The 16607-nt window shown below is 40.7% G+C and overlaps 1 protein-coding gene across 1 annotated transcript in view; it reads left to right on the top strand.

Annotated features, from left to right (window-relative positions):
• The first annotated feature begins 4518 nt into the window (after positions 1-4518).
• Positions 4519-16607, top strand: part of LOC128126801 (glycine-rich cell wall structural protein 1-like) — a 33938-nt gene continuing 21849 nt past the window's right edge. The window contains exon 1 of the mRNA XM_052764927.1: positions 4519-4730. Within this exon, the coding sequence (XP_052620887.1) occupies positions 4519-4730 (212 nt within the window). The remainder of the gene's footprint in view (positions 4731-16607) is intronic.

The raw sequence follows: 16607 nt of genomic DNA, 5'->3' as shown, positions 1-16607 counted from the left end.
GTTTAGGGTAATGATATGTTATGTGATCTGTTGATGATTATATGTTATGTGCACAGTTGCTTGGTCTGGGGTTTGACCCGATATGAATGGCTGTTCTATGATCTGTTATGTTATGTGGGCATTTTATGTTATGGGCCGGAAGGCGATGTGTTATGGGCCGGAAGGCAATATGTTATGGGCCGGAAGGCGATATGTTTTGGACCGGAAGGTTGTGGCCTGGAAGGGCGTATATGTGGTTGGTATTTTGGGGGTATCTCACTAAGCTTTCAGGCTTACAGTTGTGGTTTTATGTTTTCAGGTTCTCAGGAGTCTGTGGCAAGGCAAAGGCGTGATCGTACCGTTCCCCGCGTTGGTGATTTATGATTTGAACCTGGGAAAAATACTCTGTTAAATAATGTATTGAAAACCTTTTTGTAACAACATTATTAAAATGGGTGGTTTTGAAAAGTTTTAATTGTTTTGAAATTTTGGTCGTTACAAGTTGGTATCAGAGCCTTGGTTTGAGTGAATTGGAGGAACACTCGTGTAACTCCAGTCTCAAATCGAGGAAGGTTTTAAAAGAGAAATTAAAATGGTTTTCAAATTAAGTAAAAGGGGGACGCGGAGGTACGATCAGCCGGAGCCAGTAAGTAACCCCAAATTTACCATTCATGACACTTGTTTTGTTGAGCTTTGATAGAACAGCATGCTAGAGTTAGGCTAGGGATCTTCAGAATTTCATGATAATCTTGCCTGATTTGTGATGCCTGTAGCCTAGGGTCCCTTATATGAGATTCTCAGTGTTCCTCTAGTGGTGAGGGTTGATAGTTGTTATGCATGTTCTCTAGGGTATTATGGTAGTACTTCATACAAATATGGGTAGGTGTGGAAGGTAGTATGGGCCCGTACTACTGAAAGCACAGGACCCATACGCGTATCAGGGAAACCATGATCTCTAGGGTTGGGTTGAGAGAGTTGGATCCCAGGTTTGTGGGATGAGTCTGAGATTTGGTATGGTGTTTTCCAGTATGGAGATTCCGAGGCATGATGAGAGTGGATCCGGATCAGGATCGGGAGCTGGAGAGCGAGTTCCGAGTGGATCGGTGCCGTCTAAGGTTATCGGTCAGATGAGCACGAGCGAGTTGGATGCGAGGATTCGCGAGATCCTTCATGATGAGGTTGCTGCATTGTTCCGGGCTGAGTTGTCGGAACTGTTTGGGTCGATCAAGACCGCCATGGTTGAGTATTTTGATGAGCGCTATGCGGCTCTCGCAGAGACGGCTGCTGCGGCGACTACAGCGACTGTAGCAGCGGCAGGGGGAGGAGCTAGTCGGGGTTTTCAGTATCGGGACTTCTATTATACGAAGCCTCCCACATTCGATGGAGTTCAGGACCCGATTGTTTCTATGAGATGGTTATCAGACGTGGAGGGGTGTTTCCTCACGTGTTTATGCCCTGCTGATAAGAGGGTGAGGTGTGCTCTGAACCTGTTGAAGCTCGGGGCGAAGGATTGGTGGAGATTGACCACGGGGTCATATTCCGATACGTAGAGGGCTGCGGTTTCATGGGATCAGTTCAGAGAGATGTTCAGCACTCGCTATGTTCCACAGGATGAGAGGGAGAGATTGGCTCGGGAGTTCCTTGAGCTGAAGCAGGATTCGGAGTCGGTGACTGAGATCACCAGGATGTTCACTGAGAGGGCGATGTTTTGCCCTGAGTTCGCTTCGGAGCAGGCTCAGATGTCCCGATATCTGAGTATGCTCAAGGGGGATATCAGACAGTTTGTGTCTGCGCACAGGTACGAGACCTTGTTGGAGTTGCAGGAGGCCGCCAGGTGGCGTGAGTTAGAGGTTGAGTTGCAGTTGCGTGAGCTGAGGCAGGCTCCGATGCAGTCGCAGTCGGCGCCGAAACGGTCCAGGACCGTTGATGTTAGAGTTGGGGATCGGAGCGGCCACACTTGTGGGAAGTGTGGGAGGGGTCACACCGGAGTTTGTTGGTCCGGTGGTGCATGCCGCAAGTGCGGAAAGGAGGGGCACTATGCGTGGGATTGTCGGCAGTCAGTGCCGATTCGGGATTTGAGGATTTGTTATCATTGTCGTCAGGTTGGACATTTGAGGGTCAACTGTCCACAGCTTTCTGCAGGACCGGTGCAGGCTCCAGCACCGGCCACTTTGAGGATTTCAGGTGGAGGTCAGGATGGAGCGGAGCCCCCAAGGGCTCAGGGTCGTGCTTATCAGCTTGCGGCAGAGGAGGTCGGAGCAGTGCCGGAGGCAGCTGCGGGTATGTTTCTTTCTTGATGCCTTGTTATCTTGCGATTATTGTGGGTATTGTTGTGCTGGTATCTTTGTATGGTTTTCGATGCGGTATTCGTTGTTTCGCGGGTTTGGCATGGTTATGGATTGGTTATGGGTTATTGTTTTGGGAATTCCGTTGGTTATCATTTGTGAGGGTTATTAGTGGAGATGCGGCATTGGGTTGAATTTCAGGTAGCATCTGCAGTCGTGGAGTGGATAATTGGAAGATCGGATTCTTTTGAGCAGATTGATCAGTGAGGAGATGTGTTTTACTGAGGGTTGCTTATGCTTGTGGGAAGCAGTCAGAGTGTAAGTGTTCTCTTTCTGCGGGGTTGTTCTGGAAGGTCGTTAATGGCGACCGGTGGTTGTTAGTCAGTGCTTTAAGTGGGGGAGAATTAGAGAATTCTTCGGGAGATCGATGAGTATTTGAGGGTGCTTAGCTGTTGGGATTCAGCAGTGTTCTGTCAGCCCAGAGTATAGGCTGATAGGAGCGTGTGTCGGGCATGCGGGGCGGGATACAGACCTAGGGCATTTGATTGTGGAGGCCTGGAAGCAGGCCGGGATCAAGTTTGAGTAGGTAATCGGGGGTTATGTGATCAGAGTATTTGTATGCTTTATGTACGTGATTTGTTGTACTGCATTAATTCTATGGGATTTATGTTGTGCATGTTTATAGAGTTGGAACCGGAAGGTTCCCAGAGTTAGAACCTGAGGGTTCACAGAGTTTGGGTGTACGGACCCACAGAGATATAGCCTCGAGTGGCTAATATGTGTTATGTGAGTCGGTCCAGTCATGCTGGAGACTCTGCTGGTATTATTGGATCAGTTTGAGATTGCGGATTGTGTATGTTGCAGTGTGATTGCATTGGAAGGTCTGGCCCCGGGTAGTGATCTTGTTTAGTTGAGGTAGTGCATGGGCTTGAGAGTCCCTGCGAGGAGAGTCAGAGTAAGTGTGTTGGATGGATAGCGGACACGCTAAGGGTGGTGTAGCGTCGGGCAAGCACCGTGGCATTTGTCGAAGTGACATTGTGGCCGGGTGGATTCCTTGGTAAAGGAAGAGAAAGAGGTAAGAGGCGTGTAACTCCGAGAGAGAGTGCAAGTTCCCGGAAGTGAAAGTGGTAGAGCAGAGTTATGACTAGAGTACTTCGAGTATGGTTTTTGAGCAGCGTGTTTGCAGCAGTGGAATAAGAGCTCATCCGGGTTGGGATGTCTGCGGAGGTTGCGGAGGGAATTTCGCAAGTGTAGAGCCATGAGGCTCAGAAGGGATGTAGGGAGAGAGTCTTGGACTCTCAGTGTGATTCTGATCAGGGTATGGGGTATGTATTAGTGGTTTATTCTGGGGGATGTTTGAGGATATTATCAGTGTGTCAAGTTTTTCCAAACCTGAGGGTGTTAGAGCTAGTTCAGCATATGTATGCAGTTGCAAGAGGGGAACTAGTGAGAGTTGCTCTGAGAGCGAGAATGGGTCTTTCCGTCGTCGCGGAATGGATAGAGTGGGATTCGGATCGGGGATTCAATGGTTCATGGTTTTCTAACCCTTATGGGTCGAGTGATTGTTGGGATTTGGGGCAGTGATGCTTCTTGGGTAATTCTCGGTTGTTGAGTGTGATTATTAGAGGGTACAGTCGGTGCCCGGCTTAAGACGGTGGTCAGAACACCGCAAGAAAGGAGGAAGTGAGTTTCGGGTGTCGATGGTTGTACCTTGAGGGACCTGGTTTGGTTAGTGCCAACTAGTGCATTGCAGGGGAAGTTCAGAATTAGAGTTGCTGCAGGCTTCAAGGACGAAGCCTAATTTAAGTAGGGGAGAATTGTAACACCCCGTTCTTCGAGTGTTCAATTATAAGTCCCTGAGATTTAAGAGGAAGGGTAATTCTGGTCCCTTTCGAGAAATGAGCTTCATCCGAGAAGGTTTCGGACGGGTTTATGTGTTAGTGGTATTGGGCTTCTCGTTTCCCTCGCATGAATGTGAAGTTATTTGGAAGCGGGTTTAGATTAGAGGAGTTGAGGTGTTTTGAAGTTGAACATTGTTCATAGCCCTTTTGTGTAATGAGAAATAGATGGTCCCATGCATGAATGGCATGCATGCATGATTCTGATTTTGAGAGGTGGCTGGGTACGCCCATCGTAATGGGTCGAATGGTTTCGGGTAGCCGGGTGAGTACGCCCAGCGTACCAGGGAGGTACGCCCAGCGTACTCTCAGAAACCCCAAACCCTATTTTTAGGGTCAGCCGCTATATAAGGAACATGTGGTTCATCCCTCAGCCTCCTTACACTTATCTTCAACCTCAGAGAAACCCTAATCTCGTATTCCCTCCATATTTGAGTGTGTTTGACCTTGAGAAGCTTGTATTGGCAAAAGAAGGGCTTGAAGGAGAAAAGGGAAGTTGTCAAAGAAGAAGAAGAACGTGTGGAACTTGTGGATCTGAAGAAATACCACCCTTTGGAGCTGGTTTAAGGTATAAAGCTTCTTGCTTGACCCTCATATTGCATAGATCTATGTATTTTGAAGCTTTGTTATCATTCTTGTCCCAAAAGTCTTCATCTTGTTGCATAGTCCGATTTGGTCAAGTGTATCTGTCCTTTCAAACCTTTGGAGAGGTCTTGAGTGATAAAAATGAGGTCCCAAGGGCTGTAGCTATTCCATGTATGAGTTATGTGGGTCTTAATGGATTAAGACCTTGTGTTAAGAGCTTAAGGACGTCCCCAGTGATAAAGCCTGAGACTTTATGATTTCTAATCATATTTGGCACATGGATCTGTAGGTTGGGCTTAAGAGCTTAAGCCATTAAGCTGTAAGAAGGACTTAATAGTTTTGGCAGTTACGCCCCGCGTAACGGGCCGGTACCCCGATTGTCCTTTGCGAATCAATGCAGTACGCCCCGCGTACCAAGGAGAGTACGCCCCGCGTACTCCTCCTGTGGACTTCCTTTTTGGGCCTTTGTGTTGGGCCATTTGTGGGTTGTGGTGTTTGGGCCAAGTCTGGAAATTATGAATAGAGTATTTTGGGTCCAATTAATATTATGAATATTGGATCTAGGCTCATTTGGTGAGGTGGGGCCAATTTGGTAAATTGGGCCAATGTGGGATTTTGTATGAGATTGGGACTTTGGTCTTGGCCCGATAAGTGAAAGTATGATTGACCCTATGTTTATTTTGTGATGATGGTTAGTTCGGGATTTGCGGTGAGTTGGTGATTCGAGAGTCTGCTTCTTCGGTTCAGAGTGTCGGCAATCGCGAGGTGAGTTATCCTCACTATACCAATAGGGTTTAAGGCACCAGGGCCGACCCTTTATCGGATGGAAATCCGGGTAGTGTCTGTTGTTATGATATTACGTTATGGGCCGGAAGGCATTATATGTTGTGGGCCGGAAGGCATTATATGTTGTGGGCCGGAAGGCATTGCGATGTGGACCGAAAGGTCATGGCCTTGAAAGGCGTATGTGTGTAATTAGTATGTTGATTGATTCGTTGGGCGATGTTATGCTAGTGACCGGTTAGGCCGGTATCTTGTTTAGGGTAATGATATGTTATGTGATCTGTTGATGATTATATGTTATGTGCACAGTTGCTTGGTCTGGGGTTTGACCCGATATGAATGGCTGTTCTATGATCTGTTATGTTATGTGGGCATTTTATGTTATGGGCCGGAAGGCGATGTGTTATGGGCCGGAAGGCAATATGTTATGGGCCGGAAGGCGATATGTTTTGGACCGGAAGGTCGTGGCCTGGAAGGGCGTATATGTGGTTGGTATTTTGGGGGTATCTCACTAAGCTTTCAGGCTTACAGTTGTGGTTTTATGTTTTCAGGTTCTCAGGAGTCTGTGGCAAGGCAAAGGTGTGATCGTACCGTTCCCCGCGTTGGTGTTTTATGATTTGAACCTGGGAAAAATACTCTGTTAAATAATGTATTGAAAACCTTTTTGTAACAACATTATTAAAATGGGTGGTTTTGAAAAGTTTTAATTGCTTTGAAATTTTGGTCGTTACATTTCAATATTTAATTCCCAATACAGACACGTTTCCATATTTTCCATATGACAACTCATTCTTAATAGAATCTTATCTATTCGTAATAAAGTCGATATGGTCCATCTGTAACACCCCAAAGTTTGGAAAATCAAGAAAAGAAAGAAGACCTCAATTTTAAGGGGAGACTCGGCGAGTCCATGGAGGGACTCGGCGAGTCCGAGCGGGATTCAGGTTGAGGTATAAGCGACCGACTCGGCGAGTCGGCCAAGGTGACTCGGCGAGTCTGGTCTGAGCAAGGAAAACCCTAAATCCGGGACTTGGAGCCTATTTAAACGTCTCATTCTCCTCCCTAGGGTTCCTTTACTGCCTCTCTACCCCAGAACACCAAACCCTAGCCACCATATCCGTTTTTGAGCTAGATCTTGCCTTGAAGAGTGCACTAAAGCTTGGAAAAGGAAGAAAGGCCTTGGAGGTGCAAGAAGGGACTGTAGATCCGGGATTGAGAAGACATTTCAGACCAATTGGAGGTAATAAGTTGTTGCTTGGAATCCCTTTGCACCTAGATCTATTCTCATGTGTGAGTTTTGGACATTTTTGGCATGATAAGTAACCACTTCGAGTTAGAGGTCCAGATCTGAGGTTGCTACCTCAGATCCATGCTTGTTTTGGTCTAGAATCCCCTAAAGTATCAGCCCTTGGTAAGTTGAAGAAGTATGTTTGCCATAAACCCTAGTTTGAATGTGTTTTGAGCCTAGATCTCTTGATCTACACGTAAAGTTTGCCACTTTACGTGGGGGATAGGCCTTAGAAGTATGGATCTATGAGTTGGAAGCCCTGTTTGGCTCGAAAAGCCACTGCATGGGTTAAGGACTGGATAGACTCGGCGAGTCCTTCGAGTGGACTCGGCGAGTAGCTTGAAGATGAGGAGGAACTCGACGAGTGGGATGAACAGCTCGTCGAGTCGGATGAAGTTAGGCATGAACTCGGCGAGTTGGATGAACAACTCGACGAGTTGGTTGAAGATTGCCTTGGACTCGGTGAGTCTATTTGTGGACTCGGCGAGTCAGGTCGCGAAACCCCAAACCTTTCGAGTGAGACTAGAATCAGTGAGTCGGGTGGTGACTCAGCGAGTTGGTCAGGACAGGACTTGGAACTGGTTGGACTCGGCGAGTCATAGACTGACTCGGCGAGTCGAGTCGCGAATAGAAAGACCCTGAGCATATGAACTCGGCGAGTCATTATGAGGACTCGGCGAGTAGGGTTGACCTGGAAGGTTGACTTTGACCAGGATTTTGACCTTGACCAGAGTTGACCTAGTTGACCTTTGGAGGTCAGTTGGACTAAGTGTTATATGGATATTGACAACTCGGAGAGCTAGAGGAACAACGGTTCAGGAGATTGTCGAGTAGCAGCCAAAGGTTTATCAGCAGAGCTCAGCACTTCAGGTGAGTTTTCTTCCAGTAGGAACGGGTCTAAGGCCACAATGCCGGCCCGTTTAGCTAGCAGTAGTATCCGGATTTTGATCCGATGCAGTAGTTAGCATGTTTGATGCCTTCGTGGCTCAGATAGGATTTATGTGTGTTCATGCTAGTAGATATGTTTATGATATGTTCAGTCAGCTTCGGACTTCGGTCCGATGTAGGGGACAAGGTCCCAATCAACTTTGGACTTCGGTCCGATGTAGTAGTTAGTATGTTTAATGCCTTCGTGGCTCAGACAGGATTTATGTGTTTATGCTAGTTGATATGTTTATGCTATGTTCAGTCAGCTTCGGACTTCGGTCTGATGTAGGGGACAAGGTCCCAGTCAGCTTCGGACATCGGTCCGATGTAGGGGACAAGGTCCCAGTCAGCTTCAGACTTCGGTCCGATGTAGGGGACAAGGTCCCAGTCAGCTTCGGACTTCGGTCTGATGTAGGGGACAAGGTCCCAGTCAGCTTCGGACTTCGGTCCGATGTAGGGGGCAAGGCCCCAGTTAGTCCGGACTTCGGTCCGATGCAGCGGGCAAGGCCTAGTATGTGCTTTATATGTTATTGTGTGGTATGTGGTAGATTGGGGGAGCTCACTAAGCTTCGTGCTTACGGTTTTCAGTTTTGGTTTCAGGTACCCGGTTTTCAAAAGAGGAGCTCGGGAAGATTGCAGTGCACACACCATAGTCAGTTAGCCTGGGAACGTTTGACTCTGATAATGATGTTATGTTTTGATTTAATACTCTAGAAATTATGTTATGACTTATGATGCGATTTTTATAAATATGATTTTAGTAATGTTTTAAAAGAAATGTTTAGTCGTGATTTTTGGGTCGTTACACCATCCAATATGGAAACATTTCCATATTTTCCATATGACAACTCATTCTTAATAGAATCTTTTCTATTCATAATAAGTCGATATGGTCCATTCAATACCATGCTTCCAACTACTCACAAGCGACCAATCCTCGTCAAACTTTGGATTGCCCTTTGATAGTTGTTTAATTATTTTAGACAAAACCAATTCTAGTCCCTTTTCCCTCTAAATGCGCTCGACATTTGGAAAATTTTAGAATGGTCAAACATTAAAGCATTTGCAATCGATCCTATACCCGAAGTGTATGGGACACGACGCATAATGTTTTATTTGCTATGTTCTCAAAATTCGAATTGTGAAGAGGAATGCCGTAATCATAATCGAAATTTTACGAACACACTATGTACCCTTGACTAAATTTATTAACATTTCTCAACCTAATCCTTTAGATTTGAAATGAAGCATAATATTCTCTCCCTTAATTATAGCAAAACAACTTTACAACCCTTACGACTTTGCAAGGTATAACTCTTGTTTTCTATAATTAATATTGCCAACTTGCAATACGTGCCTTAATAATCATACAATCATAACTTTTATGCTCCCACTATCATGATGATTATTATAAACATAACACTTATGCTCCCACTAGCTTCGACATGTATTCAGAAACAGCTAAACTTTTAGAAAAACAATACTTATTGAATTTCTTAAATTCATGTTTCTAATACTTAATGCTTTGATAATCTTTTATCAAGGCCTCTTATACACCTTTGCCTTAGATATTTCATATGTGTGTCTAAACAATTAAGACTAATTGCCAAACCTCACAATTCAAATTATGGAAAGGGATACCGTAACCATAATCGAATTCGAGAATGCAATTTTACAATCACTATCTTCTTAAAATCTTTCTTAGTGAAAGCATTTCCTCACAATCATTTTCATGAAGGAGGAAATCTTATGACACTTAGATTTAAACGGTGTACTTGTTCCTATCCATGTGAATTTGTCAAAACCGAAGTTTACGACAAATTCATACTCATATGGATCGAACTTTCTTAATCTCGATTTCTTGCCTTATGGTAGCACAGCTGCCCACCACGTCTTCCAAGTAGCTAAGCAGCTCACCCTTTCCTATCAATGTAACTTTCATTGATTAAGGTGCCTTGCCTTTTATGCGTTCAAAATGAGAACTCATAGAACTCACATGCATAATTAACTAAATTGGAATGGCACGGAAACAAAATAATGTCAACACGATAGGTTGTAAACCTCAACTCGTGTGCTAGTGATGATCGATAAGGTCTATTTGATTTGTTCTTGAAACTTTTCAAGACCATTAAGACTCCCACTGACTCCTTGACATATAAGATCCTCTTGTCAATAACCATTTCTTGACAAACAAATATTCAAGAGTTAGTGTAGTTTTTATCAAACACTTCATAAATTGGTCCTAGTTGGTCTTTGTCTTATCCAAGACATCACAACTTTCCACATTTGGTGAATGTTATAAACCTTCTTAATACTTATCACTCAATTTCACAATCTTAACTCTAAGACTTGTTTTTGGAACGAAGTATGATTGACTTCTTGATTTAACCATTTCTTCAATTCTTGATTCCTCTTCTTAAACATACAATTGTACTAAGACTCACTTAGAGGATCAATTGAGATATGCTTCTTAATCATTAAGACCCATCATAAAGCATAAAAGGTACTCTCCCTTCTTCTTAGAATGGAGAAACTTTTATCTTTCTGCCTACTTGATTCTTCTTATTTGTTCTACTATTGATTTAAACCTTTTTCAATCAATCTAGAATTACACTTAATCTTGTAAGTATAATCACATTTACTAAACCTTTAGTAAATCATGACGAATGTCTTTGTTACTCTTATGGTGGACTTGATCAACACATAACTTTGTGTGCTCGATCTCCTAGTTCTTCACTTGACACTTTGTCAATGAATTAATCTAATTTCCAAAATATGAAATTTCTCATTCATCGTGCAACCAAGTTGCATGATTCCAAGTTTCTGTCCAATTGAAACTTGGGCGATGAGAAACTCTCCCTATTTCGTAAATTCTCAACTTTCCATAAATAACATAATAAGAACCAAATCCATTATTGCTAATAATAGAAACATTTTAACATCAATTTTTCATACACGCCATTGTAAGGATAATATAAAATCAAAATTTATTTATTGCGGAAAAAATTTGTCCTTACAATGCAATTCATTGAAAAACTATGCTAATACATCTTTCTTAGCAAACTAATTCTAACTCTAAGTAGTAGCTCAAGAATCTAATCTTCGAGAAATGCGATCGAAATCCATTCCTTCACGGTTAGATTCTGCTCACTTCTTCCTTTAAGCTTCCTTTCTTTTCTTCGATCCTACAAAACATCAATTGTAATCTTATCACATTATGTATTAAGAATCTAGAATAGAAGCTTAAAAGAGTTAGTTAATGGATTTTACCTATATTAGAGCCATACGTTTTGACTCTCCCATCTCTTAGATCTCTTAGGTAAATGGGGCAGCTTCGTCTCCAATGCCCTTTCTCTTGGCAATAAAAGCAAATTGACTCTTTTGGAACATGACATGGAACTACTTCAGACATTGCCTTTCTCTTATGATTCGATCATAGCATGTCTTTCGTTGCCATTGTCTATATCCATAGAGGTCTTGAAGGCAGATTCACCAATCAACTTTGCTTTTCTATTGCGCCAAACCATTGATGATTCAGTAGCAATAAGCATATAGGTGAGATCTATAAGGGTCACGTCGCGGTTCATCATATAGTACTCTCTTACAAACTCACTATATGAGTTAGGAAGTGACTGAAGAACCCAATCAACAGCCATTTCCTCACAGACGACGGATCCCAACATTCTTCACCTATCAATGTGTGATTTCATCCCTAGGACGTGTGCACACACCGACTTTCCTTCTTTATGTTTACTTGCCAAAAGGGCTTGAGTGATCTTGAACTTTTCAAGCCTTTGAACTTGTGGGTTAGGGAGAATAATTGGAGGAGGTGGAGGAAATGAAGTATGATTTCTTGTTCCTCGATCGAATCGTGGAATATCATCTTCATGTGGAATGCTCGTTCCACGGGATTTGGGAAGACCATAGTTGTCGAACTTTGACATCTACAAAACGGGAGAAAACAAATTCAAGTTAGTTGATTGATTGAGTCCTTAGTAAATCACCTAAATGAGATACTAAGGCTAGGACCCAACACAATATTCTACAACTCGGGAGAGGGATGCCGTAACCCAAATTGTAGAACATTTGAAGGTAAGTGAATGACGATTCACTAATTTCCACCATGAAAAACGAAAAAGAAATTTAAGTTTTAAATCTATGAAAACTTCTAGATCCTATGAGATTCATTGAACATTTCAATGGCATGTTTAAATCTCGATATGCCCCTCTTGTTTGTGACTGGGATGCCGAGGATCACAAAGCGGGTGTGAATAACCATGCAAACTTACATGGTGCCCTCACATGTTACAGTCACCTATTCGATGTGCCGGTAAACCACACACGTTCCACCGAACTATGACAAACATTGAGTCACCCTTTGCTACCTTTGCTTAGAACCATTTAGTGTGTCGGTAAACCACACACGCTCCACTAACGTCTTCGCAAGGGCACAAAGTGTAATTTCATGGAATTGCATCAATTCACTTTTGCCTAAGTAACTAAGATTCGGAATTTGAAAAACATTTAGTTACTTTAGTAATTCATTATACTTATAATGGAAGGTTCCGTCCTATCCTACCCATTCGGCTAACGACCCTCCACTAGTCAAGAGTGCGGTGGGTAAGAGTGGATACCCATTCAATCGCCATTTTATAGGTAATTTCCTTAAACACCCCTTATAGACCAGCTTCGTGAATGAGGCATACTAACGGTAAGACTGACTTTTACTCATATATATATATATATATATATATATATATATATATATATATATATATATATATATATATATATATATATATATAGACTTTTAATGTTATATATAGTATAGGGAGTATTTTACACTTTTAAAATATTAGGTGGTCAAATTTAACAATTATACTTTTAATTCAATTAAATTGTAAACCGAAACTTTTATGGATTTATTAAACCTCTTTTAATTATACACCTTAATTAATTAATAAAACCATAAGGGTGTGATTTGAACTTTTCAAAACAATACTAGGGTTTTAGAATTTAACATTCCTAATTAAACTTTTTAATCAACTTTTAAATTCCAAAACTTGAAGGCAAGTTTTGAAACATTTCAAAACATTAGGGTTTAGAATTTAAATATACATCAAAATTAAACAATTAATCAAAATTTAAATTCCAAAACTTGAGGGCAAGTTTTGAAACCTTTTTCAAAACATTAGGGTTTCAACTATTTAAATTTCAAAACAACAAAACTTTTTGGGTTCAAATTTAAACTATAAAACCTAAAGGGGAAAATATGAAACTTTTCATAACAACAAGGATCAAATAACAAATAATCTAAATTAACATTTAATCACATAATTATCCATATTTGATTTATTTAATGATTTCTTGCAAAACAATTTATCAATTTAGTCAAAATAATTAATCAATTATCACATAAGGAAACAATTATCTTATTAATTGATAAAAATCTTCAATTAGATCAAGAATATAGTCAAATATATCATAAAATCGGATTTATATTGATCTAATATGATAAGGTAACTATCCCAAAGCAAAATTAGCAAGAAATCCCGAGATATGCTCCATCTGACGAGTTGACTCATCGAGTCAAGCTTGGACTCGTCGAGTCTGCATGGACTCGGCGAGTTCAACTATGGACTCGGCGAGTCCAGCCTGCAGAAACCAAAAAATCGAATTTTTCAAACATATCAAGCATCAATACAATAGAAACCAGGCTAGTCTCTGAATCCACTGATGGGTTTTGGACCTAAGAACATCCTATGTGCTCATACAAACCCTAATGCTTGGATCTAGGTTTCTCTATTGTACATGCAAGTTATCCAAGACTATAAACCCTAATTCTAGCATACAAGTAATCATATCAACATAAGAATAGGTTTATAATGTTACCTTGATTGTTATGTAGCAATAACAATCCCAAATCTCCTTGTATTGACTTTGGAAGGCTTAGAGTCACAAGTGTCACTCCTCTAATGGTTCACAAACACCATAAGCAAGAGGATGAAGAGGAGAGAGGATGGAGGCTGCCCTAAAACGTGTGAAACCCTAGGAGAAGTCTTGTCCACGTTTTTGGTCATAAGGGATCTCTTTATATAGGAGGCAATTAGGGTTATCTAACAAGGAAACCCTAATTTGGATGCTTAAGCCCTAAGCAACCCATGGAGCCCTTTCCTTAAGGCCTTGGACGATTTCATATGGGCTTTCCCCATAGAATTCGTCCACCTTATAATATAAGGCAATCCATGGCCCAAATTGCAATTATCTTATAATTACAATTCCAATCCCTTAAGTTTAATTAATCTCTTTTAGTCACAAAACTAATTACCAATTAATTCTTGACTAATATTAATTAAACAATATGATTTCTCCTTTAATATATTATTCCCATAATATATTAATAAATCATATTTAATCCTTTCTCTCCATAATTCATCCTATCAAGTTGCTTTGGTGAAGGCAACCCAAAAGGACCATGCACCATCGGGTCAAGTACATACCAAAATAATTATGGACTTAGACACTAATCCAACATATGCTTGAGATGAGAATTGCATGTTAGATTAGGGCTAAGGATATCTTTAGGAATCATATGATAGAATTGTCTAATTTTTGTGATGCCTTATAGCCTAGAGGAATTTGTTGTTATGTATTACATGTAATTGATATCGACTCAGTTAATTGCTAAGTGTATGCTTTTAAATTTGTATACTACTAGGATTATATAGCCCTAGAATGATCGATTCGACCTCATTTCATGTTCCTTGTTTGGTTGTGGACTTAGGGTAGATCCATCAATTGACAGTCTATGTGATTCTTTGTGTGTATAATTTGCATGCATAAGGCAACCAGAGGTGTTGCTTGAGGTTCTTAGTATTGCAAGGGGTGAGAGTTGAGATTTCCTAGGAGAGTCTAGGATATGTATGTTGTTGAGCATAGGATTTTTGCATGATTAGTATGATGACTTGGAGGAATCATGCATGCTCTTGAGGAAGGTATAGGTAGGTGTGAAAGGTGTTGGATTAGGTGTCTAAGTTCATAACTATTTCTGGAATGTACTTGACCCGATTAGCATGGTCCATTTGGGTTGCATGGCATCATGCATTTGGATAGACTAAAATGAGAGAAATAACACTTAAGGTTTATTAATATATTATAAGTTCTAATATATTAATAATATTATTTAATTAGTATTGATCAAGAATTAATTTGGAATTAATTAAGTGATCAAAAGAAGACTAATTAAATATATGGGTTGATTGTGTAAATCACCCATACTTGTATAGTGGGCTAGTGCTCCATGGATTATCAAGTTGGGCTAAAACCCATAGGATGCTCCATGGTGTCTTTGAACCCATGGATCATGGAAATAAAGAACCATGTCAAGTTAGGGTTTACATGGTGTAGCCCTACTTATGACACACTATAAAAGGAATATATGAGTAACCAAAATCGCCACCAGAGTGAGAACAAGAGAGCATAGCCGATTTTAGAAGTGTTATATTTCTCTCAAGGTGATTCCAAGTGTATTTGGTGTTATGTGAGACATTTGAGGCATCACACTTGAGGTGCTAGGCTTACAAGGTTCCCAAGGAATCCAAACTACAAAAAGGTATGTTCTTCTTCTAGCATTTGTGTTTAAAAGTTCCCATGGTATGCTAGATAGGTTAAGAACCTTGGAGAATCAATTTTTCATGTATCATAGTAAAACATAGATCCAAGGTTTCTAGGGTTGCATGTACACCTTAGGAGTGTTAGAATGCTCAAAACTCAATAGTGGTATCAGAGCCTAGGCTTGTTTGTTTGATACTTGATGAAAAATTGTGAAAAAACTCAGTTTTTCTGCACTCTGCAGCATGAACTCGCCGATTCCATGGGGGGACTCGACGAGTCCATGAGTAAACTCATCCTACTCGTCGAGTAGGTTCATGCACTCGACGAGTAGGAGCCCCATAATGCAGATTTTCAAGTTTTGCTGCTAGAAATGGACTAGAAAGATTACCCTAAACTGTTTTGGTCTTATAAAACTTTTTTTAGATGGTGTAATGGTTATGCTAATCCATTTTTAATAGCTATTATCAAAATTTCAAGTTTTATATGGTTAATTTTATGATTCTTGAAATTGTTGATATGCATGTTCATGAATTTTTAAGTTTAGAAGATCATAGGAATTATTTGTAACTTCTTGTTAGTTTAGTTCTTGATCATTATGTGTTTTAATGGAATCCATAAATTTTCCTCAAGTTATGGATTACCAAAAGTCATTCTTTTAAAGTCCATTAAAGAAACACATAGGTTACATAAAATGAAAAGGCTCTCATTTTATTAAACCATTTAACTCATAAGTTATGAAAAATGAAAAGTCTTGAAAGTTACAAAGCTTTCCCTCAAGTTTTGGAACATGTAAAGTCACTTTAAAAACTTTAGTTCCAATCCCTAGAATTTTAAAAGTTAAAATTCAACCCTTATACTTTATAATATTATAGTTTAATAATAATTATATATGTATAAGAATAAGTCGTTTTACCATTAGTAGGACTCATTTACGAAGCCGATCTATAAGGGGGTATAAGGTTGTTGCCTATAAAATGTCAGCTTAATGGGTGTCCACTCTCACCCACTGCTTCCTTGATCGGTGGAGGGTCGTTAGCCGAACGGGTAAAACAAGGACTTAAAATCTTCATTAAAAGTATTAATGATGAATATAAAGTAACTAAATGTTTTTATAATTCCCAATCTTAGTTACTTTAGGAAAATTTGAATAAGGTGCTAACCCATGAAATTACACTTTGCACTTTGCTTAAGTCGGTTAGTGGAGCGCGTGTGGTTAACCAGCACACTAGCTGGACTTAACAAGATAGG

This window comes from Lactuca sativa, chromosome 6, assembly GCF_002870075.4.
Source record: "Lactuca sativa cultivar Salinas chromosome 6, Lsat_Salinas_v11, whole genome shotgun sequence".
NCBI classification, from domain to species: domain Eukaryota; kingdom Viridiplantae; phylum Streptophyta; class Magnoliopsida; order Asterales; family Asteraceae; genus Lactuca; species Lactuca sativa.
This window is presented reverse-complemented; position numbering and strand designations above follow the sequence as displayed.